This window comes from Neophocaena asiaeorientalis, unplaced genomic scaffold (genome assembly GCF_003031525.2).
Source record: "Neophocaena asiaeorientalis asiaeorientalis breed wild unplaced genomic scaffold, Neophocaena_asiaeorientalis_V1.1 scaffold40, whole genome shotgun sequence".
Classification (NCBI taxonomy): domain Eukaryota; kingdom Metazoa; phylum Chordata; class Mammalia; order Artiodactyla; family Phocoenidae; genus Neophocaena; species Neophocaena asiaeorientalis.
The window spans coordinates 15,218,870-15,239,015 of NW_020185335.1; the positions used below are offsets into that span (position 1 = coordinate 15,218,870).

At 65.4% G+C, this 20,146-nt stretch overlaps 1 protein-coding gene across 1 annotated transcript in view; it reads right to left on the bottom strand.

Moving 5' to 3' along the window:
- Nucleotides 1-20,146, bottom strand: part of CBFA2T3 (CBFA2/RUNX1 partner transcriptional co-repressor 3) — a 77,850-nt gene that overhangs the window by 3,488 nt on the left and 54,216 nt on the right. Inside the window, exons 2-7 of the mRNA XM_024735744.1 lie at nucleotides 15,821-15,967; nucleotides 12,751-12,828; nucleotides 8,451-8,692; nucleotides 8,247-8,336; nucleotides 3,787-3,968; nucleotides 2,579-3,109 (exon numbers count right to left, since the gene is read on the bottom strand). Of these exons, the coding sequence (XP_024591512.1) occupies nucleotides 2,579-3,109; nucleotides 3,787-3,968; nucleotides 8,247-8,336; nucleotides 8,451-8,692; nucleotides 12,751-12,828; nucleotides 15,821-15,967 (1,270 nt within the window). The remainder of the gene's footprint in view (nucleotides 1-2,578; nucleotides 3,110-3,786; nucleotides 3,969-8,246; nucleotides 8,337-8,450; nucleotides 8,693-12,750; nucleotides 12,829-15,820; nucleotides 15,968-20,146) is intronic.

The window sequence follows — 20,146 nt, forward strand, 5'->3', positions numbered from 1 at the left end:
AAGAGAACCCTGGGCACTGACGTCTGCCCACTGCCCTGGGGGCTCAGGAACAGGCCTGGCCTCTACTCATGCTTCGGAGGAAGAGACCCCTGTCCCCATCCCGCGCTTTGGCCACCCCTCCCCCACCTCCAAATCCAGCCACTCTCACTCTTTCTGCCCCCTGCTGCTGGCATAGTGGCCTCAGACCTCAGTCAAGGGGCTTCCCCACTGCTCAGGGCCTCCTGTGGCTGCCTGGCTTCACCCATACTTTACTGCTTCCCCGGAGCTAGCTGGACTCCTATGCGTCCTTCAAAGCACAGGTCACAGGCTCCTTCCTCCTCAGCAGCCTTGGGCTCTCAGGCTTCCTTAAGCCCCATGTATCTCTGGTTGTGTAGTAATTATAGGTGCTTCTTTGCTTATTCTCAGTCCTGCCAACAGACTGTGTCAGTCCCCAGGGCAGGGCCAGTGTGGCCTGTTCACCTCTGTGTCCCCTGGGCCGAGCTCCAGCCTGGTAAGAGGGGTGATCCGGCTTATCTGCTGGGTCTCAGGTGAGCAGGTCTAAGTGTGGTCTCCTGGGAAACAGTGGGGTCGGGAAAAGCCAGAGCCCTGACACTCATTCCCCATGGGACCTGGGCCCTTTGTCTTGCTTGTGGCCTCAGTTTCCCCCACCCTGCCTGCCTCCCGGAGGTGTGATAAGACTCCCAGGAGACGAGATGGAGGGGAGGGCCCTGGGTGTGGAGCAGGGCTCTGTGCTAAGGGCTTTACGGGTTCATCCCTGCCTCAACCTCCAACCGTGTGTGTGGGGGAGGGGTTCTGCCGTTATTTCCATTTTATAGATGAGGAAACTGAGACTGGTTACAGGGACATGTAGACCAAAGTAAAGCAAGGTCGGCTGGAGCTGGGGCTGTGCCCTTAGCCACTGGCTGGTATAGCTCCAGAGACTGAAACAATGGAGTGCCCACACCCCGTAATCAGAAACAAAACAAACAACTGAGAGCTGAGAAATTCACACCAGCAGGGCAGCGTCTGGCTTCCTCACAGCAGCTCCTCCTACACTTTTTGAAATACCGAATATGCACACCCCACTGTGACCCAGCAGGGCCCATGCTTCCTGGGCTGGGGTCTACTTAGGCCTTTTTTAGCCCCCAAACCTGAAATGCCTACCCAAACTGCAGCAGAGGTGGGAGGTAGTAGCCACAGCCCGTGGTACAGCACCCTGCCCTGCTGCCCACGGAGCTGGGGCCTGCACCAACGCCACAGCCCACGGTGCACCGCCCTGCCCTGCTGCCCATGGAGCTGGGCCTGCCCCGACGCCCTGCCCTGCTGCCCACGGAGCTGGGCCTGCACCGACGCCCCGCCCTGCTGCCCACGGAGCTGGGGCCTGCACCGACGCCCTGCCCTGCTGCCCACGGAGCTAGGGCTGCACCGACGCCCTGCCCTGCTGCCCACGGAGCTGGGGCCTGCACCAACGCCACAGCCCACGGTACACCGCCCTGCCCTGCTGCCCACGGACCTGGGGCCCGCGGTGCACCGCCCTGCCCTGCTGCCCACGGAGCTGGGCCTGCACTGACGCCCTGCCCTGCTGCCCACGGACCTGGGGCCCGCGGTGCACCGCCCTGCCCTGCTGCCCACGGAGCTGGGGCCTGCACCGATGCCCTGCCTTGCTGCCCACGGAGCTGGGATCTGCCTGACAGCTGGTGTCTATTTTTGCTTTAGCAGAAGCGGGCGGGAATTAGCACCTGCCTGACCCAGCTGCAGGGAGCCAGACGCTGTCACCTGCTGCCCGGGCCCGGGCCCTGGAAGCTTCCAGGGGGAGGAGGCAGGGGCAAGGCCTCTGCTGACCCTTCCTCTGGGCCCACCATCGGTGCCCTGGGCCTCTGCCTCAGGGGCAGCTGTTTCCAGGTTCCCTCACCAAAACGCTGGGGGGGGAGGGTCCCTGGGGCAGAGGCTAATCTTATTCATCCCTTTGACCCAGCACAGAGGAAGGTCAGAAGGTCAGTCATGGTAGCTAGACGACTTTGGGCCTGTTACCCCTTTGGGCCTCAGTCTCCCCATCTGTGATGTGGGCATGCTAACACATCACACAGGTGTGTCAGAACACATTGGGGTGCTGCCTTCTAGGACCCAGCAAAACATACAATGCCAACAAGAGGACCCCCGGGACCTGCCATACCACCACCAGTGACAGCTGGGTCTCAGCACCCACTCTGGGCCAGGCCCTGTATTAACACCCTCTCACCCCCTGAAGGTGGGGCTGCTCTTAAACCCAGCCAGCAGGGAGGAAGCAGGCATGCAGGGCACGTGACCTGCCCAAGGGCACACCTGGGGGAGCTCGGAGGACCAGGCAGTCCTGACCCCGGGGGGTGTCGCCCCAGCGCCCAGCCTCCCTGATCTCCTTTGTTCTTGCACGGACCACCCTCTACGGATTTGGTGTTTTGGTGTAGCAGGACCCGCCGTGTGTGCTCAGTGGTGCCTCTGCTTTCCCTCGGGGTGCCTGTGCGTTGGAGGCGGGGGCTGCAACTCCTGCGGCTTGGGGACCCCCCACATGCCGGGTCTCTCCCGGCTGCCAGTGCATCCTGAGCGGCTCTAGATCCCGTACCTGGCCCTGCGGAGTCCCCAGGACAGGCACCTCTGCAGCCACGGCGCCCACCTGCCATGGGGAGGGGCCCTCCTGGCCCTGAGGTGGCGGCATCCAGTTGCCCCACCCCGGGAAAGATGGCTGTCCCTCAGGCTTCTGGGCGCAGCCCAGGCGGGGTGGGGCGCAAATCTCTCCTCTGCACCCACGTCCTCAGTGCCCATCCTCCCCGGACAGCGCCAGCGTTCACGAGCACACGGTAGCCCCGGATGCTCCGCCCGCCCCCACCTCCACTTGGCGCACGCGTGCACCCCCGCAGCGCGCCGCTCACCCAGCTGCCGATGGCGCTCCCGCAGCTCCCGGGGGTCAAGGTGGCGGTAGGAGTCCCGGAAGTGGTGGGCCACGGCCATGTCCTCCAGGCGGTAGTGCGGAGGCGGCGTGGGCTGGGGCAGCCCGTTGCTGGGACTGCAGCGCTGGGCGGGGCTCAGGGTGCACGGCCGTTTGCTGAGGTGGTCCGGGTGCAGAGGGTCACGGTCTGACCCGTTCTCTTTGGTCCTGGTCCCAAGAGCAGGCAGGGGACAGTGGTCACGGGGCCACGATCCGTGGACAGAGGGGTGAGGGGAAGGTCGGGGCGCGGGCAGAGAGCGAGCGAGCGAGAGAGGAGGAGACAGACCGAGGTGAACAACGGGAGAGATCAGACCCGGCCGCTGGGGGCCCAGCCTGGTGCGCCCCTCTTCCCCCTCCTCTGGGGCTCCTGGGGTGAGGTGGTCAGGAAGCCTGGGCCTCCTTGGAGAGAGTGGGGGAGACACCCTCCCCCATCAGCAGGACAGGTACCCACGCTATGACCCAGCAGTGCGGGCCAGCCCAGGCACCTGGGCACCTCGGGCTGCTGGACACTCGGGGTGCACGTCCAGCACGAAGGGAACAGCCAGGGCACGCCGGCCAGGCAGCGTCTGTCCTGCCTCCGCCCCCGTCCTCCCGGGGCATCCGAGTCCTCAGGAGAACCCGCCACAGCCATACAGGGCGGCCTCCCGGTGATTCAGCCTGTTCAGCGGCCTCGCACCTCAGGCTGAACCCGACCAACCCAGCAGCGGCTGCCACAGAACGCAACGTGGTGTCGGCCTGCGTTCTCTCAGCCCCAGAACTGGGGCGCCCGCTAAGCCTCGGCGCCAGCGCAGCTCTCGAGAGCCAGGCAGGGAGAGAGCCGGCCCCTCCACCGTCCCCCCAGGTACCTGTCAGGTGTCCTCCTCTTGCCGTTCTCGTTGACCTCCGGTAGGAGCTCCGAGGAGTCGCTGGGGGAAGAGGCGCTGGCATCCAGCAGGAGCTGCTCGTGCTGGGCCAGGTACTGGGCGGGCGTCTGCTTTGCCAGGCGGGCACAGTGCAGGAGCTCCCGCTGCAGCAGGGGCAGGCTAGCCTGTGGGGGGCGGGGAGGGGCTTGGACTGGCTGCTGACTGAGGTCAGGGCGCCGGGGGCTCGGAGGTGAGGCAGGGGCGCCACCGGCCAGCCTTGCTGTGTGACTCCGGGCAAGCCGCACGACCGCTCTGGGCCTCGAGTTCCTCTGCTACAGCCTGGGGATGAGGCGGGACCGTGCCCCCCAGGAGACCCAGCGGTTTGGGGGTTTTCCCCTTCACCAGGCTCCCTCCTGCATGGGCATCTGGAGAAATCGAGGCGGGCTCCCCACCAGGACCCGCTGCCTGCGCCTGAGGAAACAGGCCCCAGACGACCGCCCGCACGGAGGAGGAGAGTGAGGCTCAGAGGGGACGGGGCAGCCCTGCACGCGGTCACCGCAGCGGACGAGCAGGACCCCAGCACACCTGCCGCAGACCCCAGCGTGCGCTGGCTGGTCCCGCCTGCCCGCTTTCTGCGGGTTCCCAGCCCAGCCTTGAACGAAGGTATCCGTGTACCCACACCGCTCTGGGCCGTCACGCGTGTCACCTCCCGGAGTTGGACACGACCGCTGGGTTCCACGTTTGTGGGTGAGGACGCCACAGCACAGGGAGCAGAATGGCACGTGGGGGGTGGGCGCGGGATGCGAACGCAGATCCCGCCTGTGACCACCGTGCGTAACTGCCGTGCCCTCCCGCCTCCGCCCTGCTCTAGGCCTCCCAGCGAGCACGGCAGGGCCCCGGGGGCTCGGCGGTCTCCCCAGATCCACCGTGGGGGGATGCCGGCTGGGTGGGGGCCCAGCGGCAGGCCGCTTGGGAGGGCCAGAGTTCTAAGTATTTGTAACGAAGTGCAGTTCCCCAAGTTTCTCACGGTGTTTCAAAGCCACCTCAGCAGCCTCTCCCGCCTCTGCACCACCAGCCCCGACTAGCGCATCCACCCGGACGTGATCAAGCAGCCAATGCGTTTTCGTCAAGCAGTGCCGGCTGCCAGGCCTGTGCTTTTCCTACTTGGATAGCTGAACAGGGGCCAGCCCGCCATCTGTCGAACACGTTAGGAGCGGGAGCTGGGAAAGGAGGTCCCGGGAGGTCCGAGGACGCCAAACATCCTCCCTCCCCCTCGCCAGCCCCTCCTCTCCTGGTGCAGCGGGGCGGGGGACAGCACGGGCCCTGGCTGCTTGCTGTTAGAGCCATGGAAACATCTGGATTCCTGGCCGGCTGGACCCAGCTGCGAGCCGGGGCCACGGGTGGAGGGCTGGCTGGGCGGGGCAGCATCTCCCAGCTTCCGGAAAGCCCCACCACTCAGCCCCGCACAGCGTCAGGCTCAGGAGAGGGTGCAGGGGACCTGGGGCCTTTGGCTGGGGGAACGGGGACCAGGGCCCAGAAGAAATGCATAGACACTACGGGGGGCGGTGCGCATCTCCTTCCTGGGCAGCAGCCCCAGTTCTGTCTCCAGGGCCTGGGAGGCCTTGCCACTGAGATGCTGGACAGACCGAGCTGGTGAATCCCAGCTCTGCCACCTGAAAGAAGGTTCCATGCTGCCCCCTTCACAGACGGGACCGGCCGGAGGGAAATCAGTGTTTGCAGAAACACCCGCAGTCAGCGTTACTGGAGCAGGTGTCTCCCATTCGGTGAGGGTTTATGATGTTTCCACTGCTTTCCCAGGGACCTCCTCCACTGCCCCACACTCCACTGCAGGCCCTGTGTCTGCCCACCCTGGCTGTGCTGTGTGACCGTGGGCAAGTCACTTAACTTCTCTGACTTCTGCCTCACCTGCAGCTGGAGCTGCAAGAAGCTCTGGCTCCTCCCATCCTGAGTGTGAGGCTCCCACGAGCTTCTCATGAGTTAATTCTCCCAGTCCCACCTGAGGAGGTGGGCTGTCACACCCCAGGGACCCGGGAGGGGACTGGGAAGTGGGAGTTCCGGTTGCCCAAGGGCAGAGCTGGGTTTGAGCCGGGTGGGCTGGCCACTGCTCCTGCCTCTGCTATAGGAGATGGCGCCAAGGGCCACCACATGGGTGCGCCACGGTTGGGCCTGGGAGGCCGTCAATCCCCAGGAAGACGGTGCCCCCGCTGCTCCCAGGTCGCAGGTGGGGAAACCGAGGCCGCCCAGCAGGCCGGCACGCCCCCAGGCTCCCTGCGGCACTCTGTGTGCTCAGGAGGCCAGGGTCCCACGGTGAGTGGGGGGGGGGCAGGGGCGGGGCACTTCCCAGGCAGGGCCGCGACGACTTGTCCACAAGCCCTGGGAACAGGACTGGCCACTCCCAGGAGCCCCACGTCTGGCAGACGAATGGACTCTGTCCCTGACAGCCCGCCGGCCCAGGGCCCTCACCCAGCTGCCCCAGGGCCCTCACCCAGCTGCCCCATCACCAGGAGAGCAATCGGGGCGCCACAGCTCCGACAGCCCCGTGACTGCGCTGTGGGCAGGGGGCACAGCGAGGCAGGCACTGCCAGGCCTGCGCGTCCCGTCTGGCGCCTCACTGGGGTGTGCCTGGGAGGATGCGGGGATGCCAGGGCGAGTGGGCCTGGCCGGGGCGGCGCGGGGATGCGGCGTGTTTTCCCTGCTCCTGCTCCTCTGATAAACAAGGGCAGCGGACACGGGCGGGTGGGGCCTGTGCTGTAAATGTCTAATCTGACAGGATAAGCAGGCACTGCGTCCCCCACGATGGGGAGCGTGGAGTCAGCAGTACGTTGAAAGCAGGGAGGAGCGGGAAGGGCTCCTGATGAATTGCAAATGACTGCCAGGTGGGCAAACCCTCAGCCCAGCTCACAGCGAGCTCAGCGGGGTGTGGGCGGGAAGGCGGGAGGAGGGAGCGGATGTGGGGTCCCCTTGCAAGGAGATGCGGGCCTGGGGCACACCCCGGGTAGGCTGGGAGGCTTGGAGCTGGAGGGATCGGGGCTCCGGCTTTGCTCCACCCCTCCACCAGAGGGGACCTCAGGGCCTCAGTTTCCCCGCCTGTTAACCGGGAACAGCGGCAGTGCCTGCGCCACCCCCCCGCACCCCGAGGGCTGCTGGGGAGGCTCAGCAGGGGCAGCTGCAAAGGACGCGTCGTCTGCAGAACACCTGAAATCCCCAGATGATGACGCCCAGTGGCAGTCGAGCACGTCCCGAAGTCTTTACCTGCGTGTCTCCCCACAACCTTCCCAATAGCCTGAGAATGGTTCCCACGTCACAGCTGCGGAAACTGAGGCACAGAGGGGTGAACTAGCTTGGCCCAGGACAGTGGGGGCTAAGCGGCAGGGTTAGGGCTCGCATCTGGGCACGTCTGGGATGGCCTGTCTTCACGACCCTCTGAAAGGCAGGCCCCACCAGGGTGCAGCTGTGCAGGCGAGCATGGCCTATGGCTGGGAGCCCCACCTGGGCCTGGGAAACGAGAGCCCACCAGGCGCTCCAGGGCGGGCATCTCCCAAGCGAGCTCTGTGGAACCTGACCTGAGGAGATGCGCGCCAGCAGGGGCACCCGTGGTCAAATACATTTGGGAAGCATTTCACCTCCGCCCCCTCTGGGAGATGTGCGGCCCTCGAGGGGAGCGAAGGCCCTGAGGAGCACTGCAGGGGAGACACGGGTCTAACGCTTGTCCCCGTCTTGTGCATACACGTTGCCCAGCACCTTGTTAAAATGCAGATTCTGACTCAGTGGGTCCGGGCTGGGGCCCGGGAACCTGCATTGCCCACACACCCTGGTGTTGCTGCCACCAATCCAACACCAACTACCGAGAGGCCCTGGTCCACTGTTTATCTTCCGTGGTGACCACACGGCTGCCTTCCAACTGACACCCACTCAGCCATCTGTCTGCTTACCCACATGACCACCGTCTGTCCACTGTCCCCCTCCCCTCACTCCGTTCCAGGTACACCCTCGCTGCTCCTCAAACACAGCAGGCACACCCCTGCCTCAAGGCCTTTGCATGTGCTGTCCCCGCTGCCTGGCTCTGTTCCCCACTCTCCTCCCTCGCCCTCCTCTATCCTCATCAGAACGCACCCTCCCTGTAGCTCCAGAGTCTATGGCCGTTGTTGTCGGCTGGCATAGAGCAGGTGCTCAAAAAATAGCTTCTCGAGCGGCTGAGTGTATTGGTCACTAATATAACAGGATTGAGCCTGGGAGCTTGGTCTCCGAGCACAGGGTCGGGTGGCTGACTACTCTGGCCTGGCAGCGAGCTTGCTGGAGTCGGCCGCGACGACGGGTCAGCACTGATCCCCCCCGGGGGACAGGGGAGTCAGAGTCTTGAGAACAGTGGCTGATCTGAGCTGGCAGAGAAAAGACTCGGGGCTCCTGGGGCCCCAGCGCAGGGGAAGTGGGTTTGTCCCTACCTTCAGGAAGGGGATGACGAACGGCCGCAGCGGGAAGTTGGTGGCCTCCTGGAGCTTGGAATGGAACTCCTCGATGGTCAGCGTGGAGTTCTGGGGGGCGGGGCGGGGGGAGAAAACACCTTGCTTCAGCCCCAGGGAGAGGAGGGCAGAGACTGAGGGCTGGCCCGGCCCGGCCCGGGGTCACCACGTCCCCACCCGACTCACCACGAGCCCCAGCACCAGCGTGCGCACGCGCTCCCCAATCTCCGGGGAGATGTCACTGCCGAACTGCTGCAGGGTGGCCAGGAAGCGCTTGAGTTTGCTGAGCTGCCGCGCCCCGCAGGCTGGGGGCAGCTGCTGTGTGGACAGCGCGGCGGTGCACGAGGTGGCTGGCCCATTGCTGAAGCCGCTGGGCGTGGACGGGGTGCCGCTGACGGCCGTGGGCGAGGGGCTGCTGCCGTTCATCACTGCGCGGGGAGAGGCGGGCTGAAGACGCTGCAGGGCGGCCGGGCCCCACGGACACCCTTTACAGACGCACAAACTGGGGCCCCGGCAGGGCGGGAGTACAGACGTGATCCAGGTGTGGCCCGGGCTCAGCGGCCCTTCGGCTTTGCTCTGGGCCGCGCAGTCAGGCCCTCCACACCCGGGGGACACCACGGCCGCACGCTGCCTGGCAGACACGCATCTCCTGTGAACAGGTAGAGGGGCTTCCCCACAACCGGGATCTGCGGGCCCACCCTCCTCTTCCACGGGGAGGTCCCTCATCCCCCCCTAAAGGGTAGTGACCACCCCCCCACCACGACGGCCCAAAGCCACGCCCCAGTGCCTACGCAGGTGCCGTCACCCGCATGAGGGCCCCGGTGCCAGGCTGACGGGGCTCAAGGTGGGGCAGGGGAGCCTGTACCCCCGGGACAAGCGGGGTTGGATGCTGGCGGGGGGACACCGCACAGCTGCTGTCTGGGGCTGCTGCACGGGTGGACGTGTGCGCACACGGGCCCCAGCTGCGTGCGGAGGACGAGCAGGTGACCCGAGGGGCTTGCGCTGAGCTTGTGCGGGGGCCCCGGAGCGGCACTGTGGGTGCCTGTGGTGACAGACACTGGGATGCTGTGAAGGGGACCAGGGGCAGGACCGTGACCCTCAGCTGAGTCTGCCCCAGGGCCGGGGAGCCTTGCAGAGCCTGACCACCTGCACCCCACTCCCCTGCACCAGGGCCTGCACAGAGATCAGAGGTCGTGGGCTCCCAGGGCCCTCGGTGATGGCGGAGGGGGTCTGGACACGGGAAGGCTGCACGGGACCCGCGCCTTCACACTCCTGCTTGCACACCCAACTCCCGCTCCCGCGCACGTCTGTGCTCCCTACACGACCGTCCCGAAGCCCACCCTCGCCCACACCCCGCACTCCGCACACCTTCCCTCCCTCAGCAGCCCTGCACGCACCTCGCGCAACATGCCAGACACACGTGCACTCATGCTCGCATACACGCGTATACGTGCGTGCACAGATACCTAAACGTGCACACACGTGCACAGACCTCACGCGTGCTCGCACACACGCATGTGCACACGGACCCAGTGCACAGCCCACAAAGACCTATGTACACACACACGTGCGCACACGGGCGCGGCGCACCCATGTGCACACCCATACAGCACACTAGCACACGCACACGTGCAGGCGCGCTTCTCACTCACTCAACTGTGGTCCCCAAGGCCCGTGCCCTGGCCCTCCCGCCTTGTCTGGCTGGGTCGGTGCAGAGGCTGTGCGCTCACGCCTCGCTGGACTAGGGATCTGGGGATACAGGACAGCTCAGAGCTGCTGTTTTCTCAGGGCCGGGTTTCTCCAGGGCTCCAGCATCTGCCGGGGCCTGTGTGTGTGGAGACGGGGGAGCAGCAGCCCCCTGCTCCGGGATGGGGATGCTGCTGGGCTCGGCTCTGGGAACTGGCCCCTTCTGAACAGCCACAGCACAGACGGAGGGTGTGTCGCTCTGCCCCTCCAGACCACGCCAGCCCGGCTATCCTGACCTGGCTCTGGGGGGAGGCCTCCGCCGTCCTGGCTTCGCCCAGCCTGCAAGGGCGGGGGCACGTGAGGTGGCCGCACGCCCACCCCTCCTCCCTGGGCCTCGGCTATCCCAGGGCTTGGTTCTCCAGGTCCCGGTTGCCGGCTCCACCCGCCCCTGCAGGCCTGTGGGAGCTCCCCTCCAGCCTGGAGCTCCCCTCCAGCCCTAGGCCTGCGCCATCCCCCTGGGAGCTGGAACTGGAGCACCCCGTTAACCCGAGCCCGCTGTCTGGTCGGCTCTGCTTGCACCTTCAGCTTCCATGACCCGCCTGCCGACACCTGCGAACGCTCCCCCCGGCCCCCCTGCCCTGAGCTGCGGGCCAGGGACCAGCCACCTAAGCCCCAGGCAAGGGGCCTCACAGTCCCTGAAGAGCGCACACAGTGCTCAAGGTCGCCTCCCGTCCCCCGGGGGCCCTGGTACTCCGCAGACCCTCAGAGGCAGACTAACGCAGCCCAGCCCTTGTGGGCGCAAGATAAGCACCCTGGTTGGGAGCGGACGTCCTGGACCAGCCCAGACATGCCGTGTCTGGCCCCCGTTTCCTCATCAGCAAACGGCCCTGGGCCCAAACCAGAGGTGGGGCTTCTGGGCCCGGAGGACGGGGTGTTCCGTCTGCTGCATGCTCCCCCTCGCAGGACCCAGGTTATCCTTCTCCCACTGGAAGGCGCCGGAAACGCCTGACCTGATTGCTTTTACGTGTTGGGTGATGGCTCATCGATAACCGGCCCCATGTAACAGACGTTTGGAAAGCCCTGGTTGCAAGCCAGGGTTGGCGCCAGAACAGACGTGCTGCCTCTGTGTCCCGAGAGGGGGCGGGCTGCAGGCGTGGTGACCCGCTCCGCTCCTGGGGCCCGTGCCCTTCACTCGGCCCTTGGTGCCGCGTCTCCCTCCCTGGAGACACAGTGCAGGTTGAAACCTGTTTGCCCCCCTGGTCTGGGCGACCTTAGAAGCTCCTTCCAGGACCCACAGGTGGCACGCCGGCTCAGGGCTAATCCTACAGGACAGTCACTCTGGGGACTTGCTCTCGTTCTGGGATGGAAGGAGCTCCAGACACAAAACACGAAGGGTCCTGTCCCTCACGCTCTCCGAGGTGTGTCCAGGGCACCCTTGGACCAGAAGACCTTGCTGTTGTGCTAATTTTCTCTGTCATTGTGGAGCTGACGCGCGCGCGCGCACACACACACACACGCACACGCACACACACACACACACCCTGGTCGAGACTGATGACAGCCGCTGGTGGTCACCCCAGACAGGCCGGGAGGTGGCCTGCTGCATGGGGACCTCACCGCAGCGGGGGCTTCTGGTCACTCACGGCAGAGCTGGGCTGTCGCTCGGGGTCTGGATCCTCAGGGGCTTCGAAGACGTGCGGCTATCCGTGCCTCCTGGGACCCCGCCCGCCAGCCCCTGGCCTGGCCTCCCTGTGGCGCCCTTACCCGCTTGCCCTCGGCGCCCGGTCCTCCCGGCGGCCGGCCTGCCCTCGCTCGCTGCACTCCCTCCCAGGCTGCCGGGCAGTCTCAGCAGCTTGCTAAAGAGACGCCGAAAATAACCCTCGGCCACAAGTGCTTTCATTCCCACAACAGGTGTGTTACTAAGATAGACCACACGTGTCCCGGCCGAGGTTTGGGGGCACAGCGCAGCACCCCACGGCTCCCCCAGTCCCGGGGCCTGGGCCGGGGGGGCTAGGACGAGGCACCGAAAACAGCCCCTCCCGCCAGCCCCCCTCCCAGCCTTGGTGCTGGGAATCCCCGTCCTCCTGTCCACACAAAGCTCACAGGCCTCACAGCACCGCAGCTCCGTGGACACGCCAGGCCCTAGATGATGCCACACCTGGGTTTACATCGGGCCGGCCCAGATGGGCGAGCCCGCTGCGCTTGCTGGCTGACACACACTGCCAGCATCGCCCCATGAGAGCCTCGCCTGAGGGCATCAGCTGCGGCTTGGGCACTTGGACGGGAACGTCCACTAGGGACCGACATCTGCTGAGCACCCCGCGTGGGCCAGACTTCATGCTGACGTGGCCCAGGGCTTCGTGCGATCACCCTTGGCGTGGGCTCCATAACTTTCTTTCTACAGGTGGTGGTCCCTGCCTGTGGACACTGTGCCTGGAAGGGTAAGCGTGGGGTCTGCCCCAGGCTGGGGTCTGCCCTTGAGATGGGCTGTGGACTGGCCACTGACATCTGACCTTCTTGCAGCTGTGGGACCTGCCTGACTCGCCCTGTTTTGAGTTGGGGAAAAGGAAGCTGAGCGAGGCCATCCGCCTGCCTGAGGCCACAGAGCGCGTGAGCGGCAGGGCTGGGTGTGAACTCAGTCTGTGACTTGGGGATCCTGGCTGCTCTGCTCTCCTGGGTCTGTCCCTTGGGCTCCATCCCCTAAGAGAGGCCTAGCCCGGCAGATGCAGGGGTGCAGGCAGAGCAGTGGGCGCCGGGTGAGGACCTCCCGGGTGGCCGTGGTTTTTGTTATTTTACTTACAAAGACAGACCATAGACCATTTTAAGCAGCCATGAAAACGGCCGTGGGGCAGAGACATCGCAGGCCCGTCCTCTCGATCTGTAAGCAAAATAAGAAAAGCACGCTGTGAGGAGGGAGGCCGGGCACCGGACGCTGCCCTGGGGGGCGTCTACAGTCGGCCCCTCCCCTGCCTCTCGACAGCGTTTTGGGGATTGGGACTCTGTCACCACCTTGGGCCAGTCCACAACCTTCTCTGGGCCTCGGCTTCTTTCTCTGAAAAATGGGCTGGATCAGGGGATGTCTTAGGGCCATTTCTGGTGGGAACATCTGGGGCTCCACAAGGATTCTGGCACCTCCCTGGGTACGGGTGGGACACCCTGGCTCTTAACAGCTGTGTTTCTGGAAAGCGCCTGGTGACCCCACTCGGCACCATCCTCAGGGACCCGGAGCCCAGGTGATGGGCTTGAGGTCAACAGACAAACCAACGGTGGTTCCGAAACGAAGCCCAGGTCTGAGCTGCCGTGAAGGGCAGAAGCACCAAAGAGGAAGAGAGATTTGATTCGTCTGAGCTGGAGTTAGTGGGCAAAAGCCGCAAGGAGACAAGCTGTAGCACTGTCAACAGAGACTGAGCCCCCCGTCACAGGGGGTAATCAAGGGCAGGATGGAGCGCTAGCCCCTTAAGGGTCCTCCCAGCTGCCGAGCAGCTCCCTACATCCCTCCCCAGAGTTCTCTCAGCCCTCTGCCCCAGTCCCGAGCCACACCACAGCTTCAACTCTAAAATGAATTCGTGTCCAGGGCAGTCACCAGGCAAGAAGAACCACAGCCCTCAAGCCATGGCTCAAGGTCAGTCTCTGGTCAGCTTGGCTCGCAGGCCGGTCCTGGGGAATCTGGGGAGGTTCTTGGCAGGAATCCACAGGGAACGCAGGGGCTCCGTCTACTCTGGCTCCCATCAGCAGGTGCACAGATGCGGTTAACCACCCTGCTTTCAGGGAATTCGTGGGTTAGGGAACAAATCTGAGGCCACCTTGGAGGAAGCCTGACACTTAAGACAAAAGCCCCCAGCAGCCAGATAGCACTAGGCATCAGCTTAGGAAAGAAAGACGCTCTTGTCTCTCATAACCTCCATGCTCTAAACGGAGCCGGGACCCCAACGAGAGGGGACGGACCCTGAGCCACACGCAGGCTGCCTCCCGCACGTCTGTTCGCAGGCCTCACGGCGGCGAGCCGGTGGTGTCAGCTGACCCCAGCCCAGTCCACAGCCTGGAACATCTGGTTCCCAGACCAGCACTGTCTGGAACACGGGCTCCTGGACCGGGAAGAAAAGCAGGCCAGGGAGTCGCGCCCACGAGGGTCGGGGTCCCCGGGTCGGAGCCCTCGACCAGACCCTCAGATGGTCTGCTGGTCTCTCCTGCTTGGAACCCGGACAACAGTTGTGGGGCAGGTCATCTTCCCAGGGGGAGCCGCTGTTGCCCCGTCAGGAAGAACTCCTTTTCCCGCCCGGGCTGAGCGTACAAGGGGGAAGTTTCGCCAGGCTGGAGCCTCCCCTCTCCACCCACGAGGCCGCACGGGGAGGCAGCGGTCAGTGGACGGAGACCGGCCTGCGGCTCAGCCCGAGGTGAGGACTGACTCTTCTGGAAAAGAGGGAGGGGTGACAGTCCCCGGGCGAGAAGAGTGAATGAGACAAGGCACGGCCACCTCTGGCCACTCCCATGCGGTCAGTGCAGGCTGCGCAGCCAGGATGGCAGAGGGCAGGGCCCCGGGGTGGGAGGCAGGGCCGGGCCCACCCCAGTCTCCGGCACATGTGGGGACCCCCACTCAGACCGACCCCGCGGGGACAGAAGCTGGAACATTCTGTGCCAAGCGATGTGTGGGGAGGGGTGCTTGGCCATTAAGCTCCCACTGTGCAGGGGGTCGCCCTGCTTTCAGGTGGCTGCTCCTGGGAGCAGGTGGTGTTACCCCATCTCCCAACAGAGACCGGCTCACAGCCGACATCCTACAACAAGGGGCCCAGCCCGACCTCCTTCTCCAGGTGGGGGCCGCTGCCTGGCCTCGGAGGGCAGAACCAGTACCCTTCACGCCCAGGAATAAAGGCTCTGAGCAGAGCCCAGGACCCTGGGTGGGCGGAGTGGAGCCCGATGAACCCGGTGGGAGCCAGGGGCCACGAGGCCAAGGCATTTGAGGTTCCTGCCCCAGAGACGGGCTTCATTAGGGTTTCAAAGCCTGGGGAAGGGTCCCCCAGTGTGGGGCTTTCTGGCTTCTGAACATGTGGGTGGGGGAGGCACGTGGACTGCCTGCCAGAAACACCTAGGACACACTGCTGAGACCTTGGTCGAGGGGACAGGGAACAGTGTCCCCCATACCAGCCCAAGCCGGGGGTCTCCTCCTCAACTGCTCTGACTCAAAGGACCGGGGCTCAGGTGGTGGCTGTGGATTCCGAAGCCCACCCAGACCCTCTGTGTGTGCCGAGACGCTCAACCCAGGGCCCAGGGCCAGCGAGATACCACCTGGGGGTCAGGTCTGCCCACCACGTTGCTGGCAGCCGAGGCCCCCCTGACCCCAGCTCCTGGCCCACCCACACACCCGGCTCAGGCCTGGTCGCAGAGCTCCTCCAAGGCCACAGCTGCCTCCAATGGGCCCTCCAGGGCGTGTGGGCCCAAAAGGATTCACCCACATGCAAGTGACCTGCTGTGTGACCGTGGGGAAGCCCTCATCCCTCTCTGAGCTCCAGTACAGCAGCTAACCTTGACAGAATGCTCACCGTGTGCCCACCGTGCTAAGAACTTCTAACTCACTCGCCCTCACAGCAGCTCCTTGAGGCAGGGGCCATGACCAGCCCGGCTTTCCAGATGAGGAACGCCAGGCCCAGAGAGGTTAAGAAGTTTGCCCAAAGCCTCACAGCTACCAAGCAGAAGAGCTGGGACCCGAACCTCAAAGCGTGGGCCCTGACCCATGATGACATCCTCCCTCTTAAAGGCCCAACAGGGGCGTTTACAGGTCCAGGATGGAAGCTCGGACCTTAACGGGCTCGAGGGACCCCCGGAGGTGCCTCTCCCTGCTGCGCCCCTCGGGGCCGGGCCCTGGGGTTACTCACTTGTGTGGGGTGTGAAGGGGGGGTGTCGCGTGGCCCCCTGGGATGCGGCGGGCGGCGGGGGCGGCATGCTGGGGGGCGTGGCCTGGGGCTGCGTCTTCACCTCGGCTGGGGAGCCAGGCATCGCGGAGGCCTTCTCCTTCCTGTCCGCTGTGGGCGCCATGGCCACCGGGGTGGGGGAAAGGAGAGAGAGACAGAGAGAGAGAGAGCACGGGTGAAGCAGGCCGAGGGGCACAGGGGTCGGTGCCGCCCAGCCCCACCTGGTTCCCGGCTAAGGGCCCCAGCAGCTGGACGTGGGCCTATGTTGCTGGGGGCCCAGGTGGGCGACTCCCAGATGGCCCCCAGGTAGCTTCTGGCTCTGCCTACAGAGCCCGTCCCAGGCCCCAGCCTGCCCCAGATAAGCCCCAGGTGTGCTCACAGGTGGCTGACATCCCACCCACCTAGGACCGGAGAGCAGGCTTGGGTCGGCCCATTTCAGGTGGGCTGGAGGGTGTAGCTTTCAGAACTCTGGCCAGCCAGAGCCGGGCTGGAGTTCTCACTGTGGAAGTGGCCCTGGGGGAGGCTGGATTGTCTCTCCTGCAGACCAGGGAGTCGGGCGGCATCCCCCAAGCCTGCGGTACCCCGACTCTGCTTGCATCAGCCCCTCCTGGAGGGCATGCGCAGACAGCCTCCCCACCCCCATTCCTGAACTCAGCAGGTCCGGAGCGGGCCTGAGACTCCGCACTTGTAACAGGCTGCCAGGGAGGCCCCCGGGGCCGCAGCTGCCCAGGTATTCTTTGCAGGTGGAGGGGGGTGAGCCTCTGGGCCTCCCCCCTCCATCTTAGCTCAGGGTCAGCCAGCACCGGGGCAGGCCGCCGAGACCCGGGAACAGCGGCTGGGATTGTGGGTGGGCGTCCCCACCTGTAACGAACAGGCACAGCCCACGTCGCCCCAGCCACTGCTCGCCCTGCTGACACTGACGGAGTCTCCCGGGGGCCAGGCTTGACACCTGTCAGCCATCACCAGGACGACAGCTCTGTCCCTCTGCCTCTGCCCATCCTCCCCTCCCAGGGGTCCGGCACGATCTGGGCAGACGTGGAGACGCACATGCACCCGGGCAGCCACCTCCGTGAACGGCGATAATGCTAACGAACGGCATTTACCGCCACCTGTGCCCCAGACCGTGCAGACCTCCCCTCATCGCTCCCACATCCTCCTTTACAGAGAGGAGATGCCCTCGGCACTCCAGGGCCCAGGGGGTGAGAGCAGAGAAGCCCCCTCCCCACCGGGCCCCACGGAAGGGCGAAGCAGCCGCTCACCAGCAGCCACCCGGCCTCGCAGCACCTGCTGTCCACTCAGCTGGCCTCCCTCCCGCCCGGCGCCCTGCCCCCCAACAGCCCGTCTGTCAGGAGGCTGACGGCTTGGCACACGTGTGCCACAGCTGTGGGGGCCCGTCAACGCCACGCCTGGCCACGGGGCTGGCGGCCAGTCCCCAGTGACAACCAAAGAAGGAAAACGTGGCCAGCGCCGTGGGCTCCAGGCCACCTCTGTGGGGTGCAGCCCCATCCTGGCCAGCCCTTCATCTGACCAGGCCACCCTGGGGCAGGCAGTCCCGCCAGCAGGCCAGGGAGGGCGCTTAGGGTGCCAGACTGGGACGCCTGGGATGCAGGGCCTGGTCGGACCTTCCAAAGCCCTTCCACGTTGGGGCTTCACTGGAGCGTCACGGGTGGAGCAGACCAGAGAAGTGGATGGAGAGAAGCTGGCGGGAGGGGGCCATCAGGGAGGGTGGACCGTCATCAACAGCCCGCGATGACGAGGGTGCCACATCGCAAGGAGCCTTGCGCCCACCCCACGGATGCCTGCCGGGCCTGTGGACGGAGCGGGCAGTGCCCTGCCGGTGCCCGGAAAGCAGGCCCGAGGCCGTCCACTTACAAAGGAGACACACACACGCTCCTGGAAGATGACAGTCGTGGCTCCTGTTCCCAGGAAACCCTGTGAGGGGGACGCTGCTGCCAGCCCTGTTTTACAGGCACAGAGAGGTGCAGCCATCCACCAAGGGCACACAGCACGTATGGTTTGGGTGGGTCTGCAGGGTTCCAAGGCCTGGTTGACATCAACGCGAACTCTCCTCCTTGCAGGAGAGGCAGCAAACCCAGGTGGATGGAGGTTCCGGGCTGGCTGGATGGGGGCACCCTGTGGCTCTCCCAGGTCCCACCTCCAGCCCTGGGTCCTGGGTCCCCAAGGGCTGTGCACAGTGGAAACCCCACAGGTCTTGAATCTTGTTTGAGTCTGGCTCTATTGCCTCCTGGCTGTGTGACCTAGGGCCAGTCACCTCACCTCTCTGAGCTGACTCTGTAAAGGCTGAGGGCAAAGCTCTCAGTGAAATTCGGTCACGGTTTACGGAGCAACTTGTGTGCCGGGACCCTGCCCTGGAGGCTGCCCTCGGCACACACCCCAAGCCATAAAGCAGAAGGTGACAGAGCCCCTCGGGGAAGAGCAGAGGTGGTGTGGAGACCGCGAGCGACAGCAATTGTGGTCCAGGGACAGAGAACACAAAGGCAGCAGGGAGTGTGCAGGGCCTCTAGCTGTGCAGGGAATCGACAGGAGGCTGGCTGGGCCGGGCTGGTGGGCAGCAGGGAGCCAGTGACGGTTCTGCACAGCATCCAGGAGACGTCATCTCTCCTGCCTGAAACCCTCCAGCAGCTTCCCCTGCACGTGGGGCTTCCCAGGGTCCTACCCCCCGGCCTGCTCCCACGACACCCAGAGCCCCAGCTCGGAGCCCTCACACCCACCCCGGACCACTCCCCCTTCCCTCCTGGGGGTCCAGCTCCGACCTCATGTCCTGAGGAGAGGTGTCCCCACATGAGACATGAGGGTCTCTAGCTCCCCTGGAACGTGACCCCCCGAGATGACCTTGTTTCCTGGCTCACCTGTCGCAGGGTTTCTGGCTGGGCTGGCACTTCTGGAAGGCCGGCCACGAGAATGAGGTCACCACTGGCAGCCCTCCTAGAGGAGGGGTCTCCCTGCTCAGGGGCCAGAAGGGGCAGGTCGGGGGGTCCTGGCTGCCCTGGCTCCAAGGTGGGCCGACATGGGGGCTGCTGAGGGGCTGTGGACGCACCCACAGCTCACCCTGCACTCTTGCCTTCCTTGGGGCTGGCCGAGCGAGGACAGCAGGGTGCGAGGGAGCTGAGTCCCACCCTCCTGACGAGTGGCTGCCTCTGAGCCAGGCTCCCCACCTCCCTGGGGTGCAGCACGGATCAGAGGAGGAGAAGCGTTCTTAGTGCGGTGGCAGCTATGATTACCGTCCTCTCGCCACCTCTGCACCCCTGAGCTGTGTGTGGAGCCCTGGTCAGCCCGTGCTGGAGCCAAGCCTGCCCGCCTGCTGGCCTGCGTGGCCTGAGGGCACACGGCTAACGACCTGCCAGACAGGCGGCCTCACCCTCCCAGGAGCCGGCTTCCTGCCCAGCCCCTTTCAAGGGCCGCGCCAGCCAAGGGCTGCTCCCTCACCCCCTAAGCCCCACCGCGAGGCTCGGACCCCCGAGGGCTGTGGCACAACCTTACTGCCCATCTGGCAGCCTGGGTAGGGCCGTGTAGGCAGGACCCTGCACCCACAAGCCAGCACGAGCAGGAGCTGGCCAGGACGTGGGTGCCTGGGGAGGGGCCCGCTGTTGGGTGCTGACTGCTGGGGGCCGGTGAGGGAGCAGCTCCCACCCCCGCCAAGGCTGCGGCAGGGGGGACGTCCCGGCAAGTTCCAGACTCTGCCCAGAAAACCTGGGCCGGCCTTGTGGGGCAGCTCTTCCCCCCTCCCCCATTCTCAGGTACCTCTGCCCCCAGCGTCCACTCCCAGGGGTCCTCAGCCCCGGGGGAAGCCAGGCCCCGTGTGCTGCACGTCCCCACGGCATCTCATTGGATCCTCATGGCCCCCCCGGAAGGCGCTGTCAGAGCCCCTGTACCGTGGCATCCTGTGCCCCGCCTATGAGAGGCACTGACCCCACCCATGGGACCCCGGGCTCGAACGGTCCCCCTGCACCCACCCCGGCTCTGCGTTTCCCCCACTCCTGATTCTAGGGTCATTGGGGGTCCTCAGCCCGAGACCCTCCACCAACACCAGGGGTCCTCCTACACAAGCCCCCCTTTAGGGAGCTCTGATCTAGCAGGTCGGTTATGGGGCCCAGGCAGCTGAATGTGTGTCAAGTTTTAAGTTCCTTGTTTCTTATGAGATTGATATATAAATAACAGCTTCCCCCATGACGGCTTAGCACGTGCCCCTCATGCCTCAGCTTGCCCACCCCTCATGCCTCAGCTTGCCCACCCCTCAGGACCCCAGGGACCGACTTCGACTAAGAATTC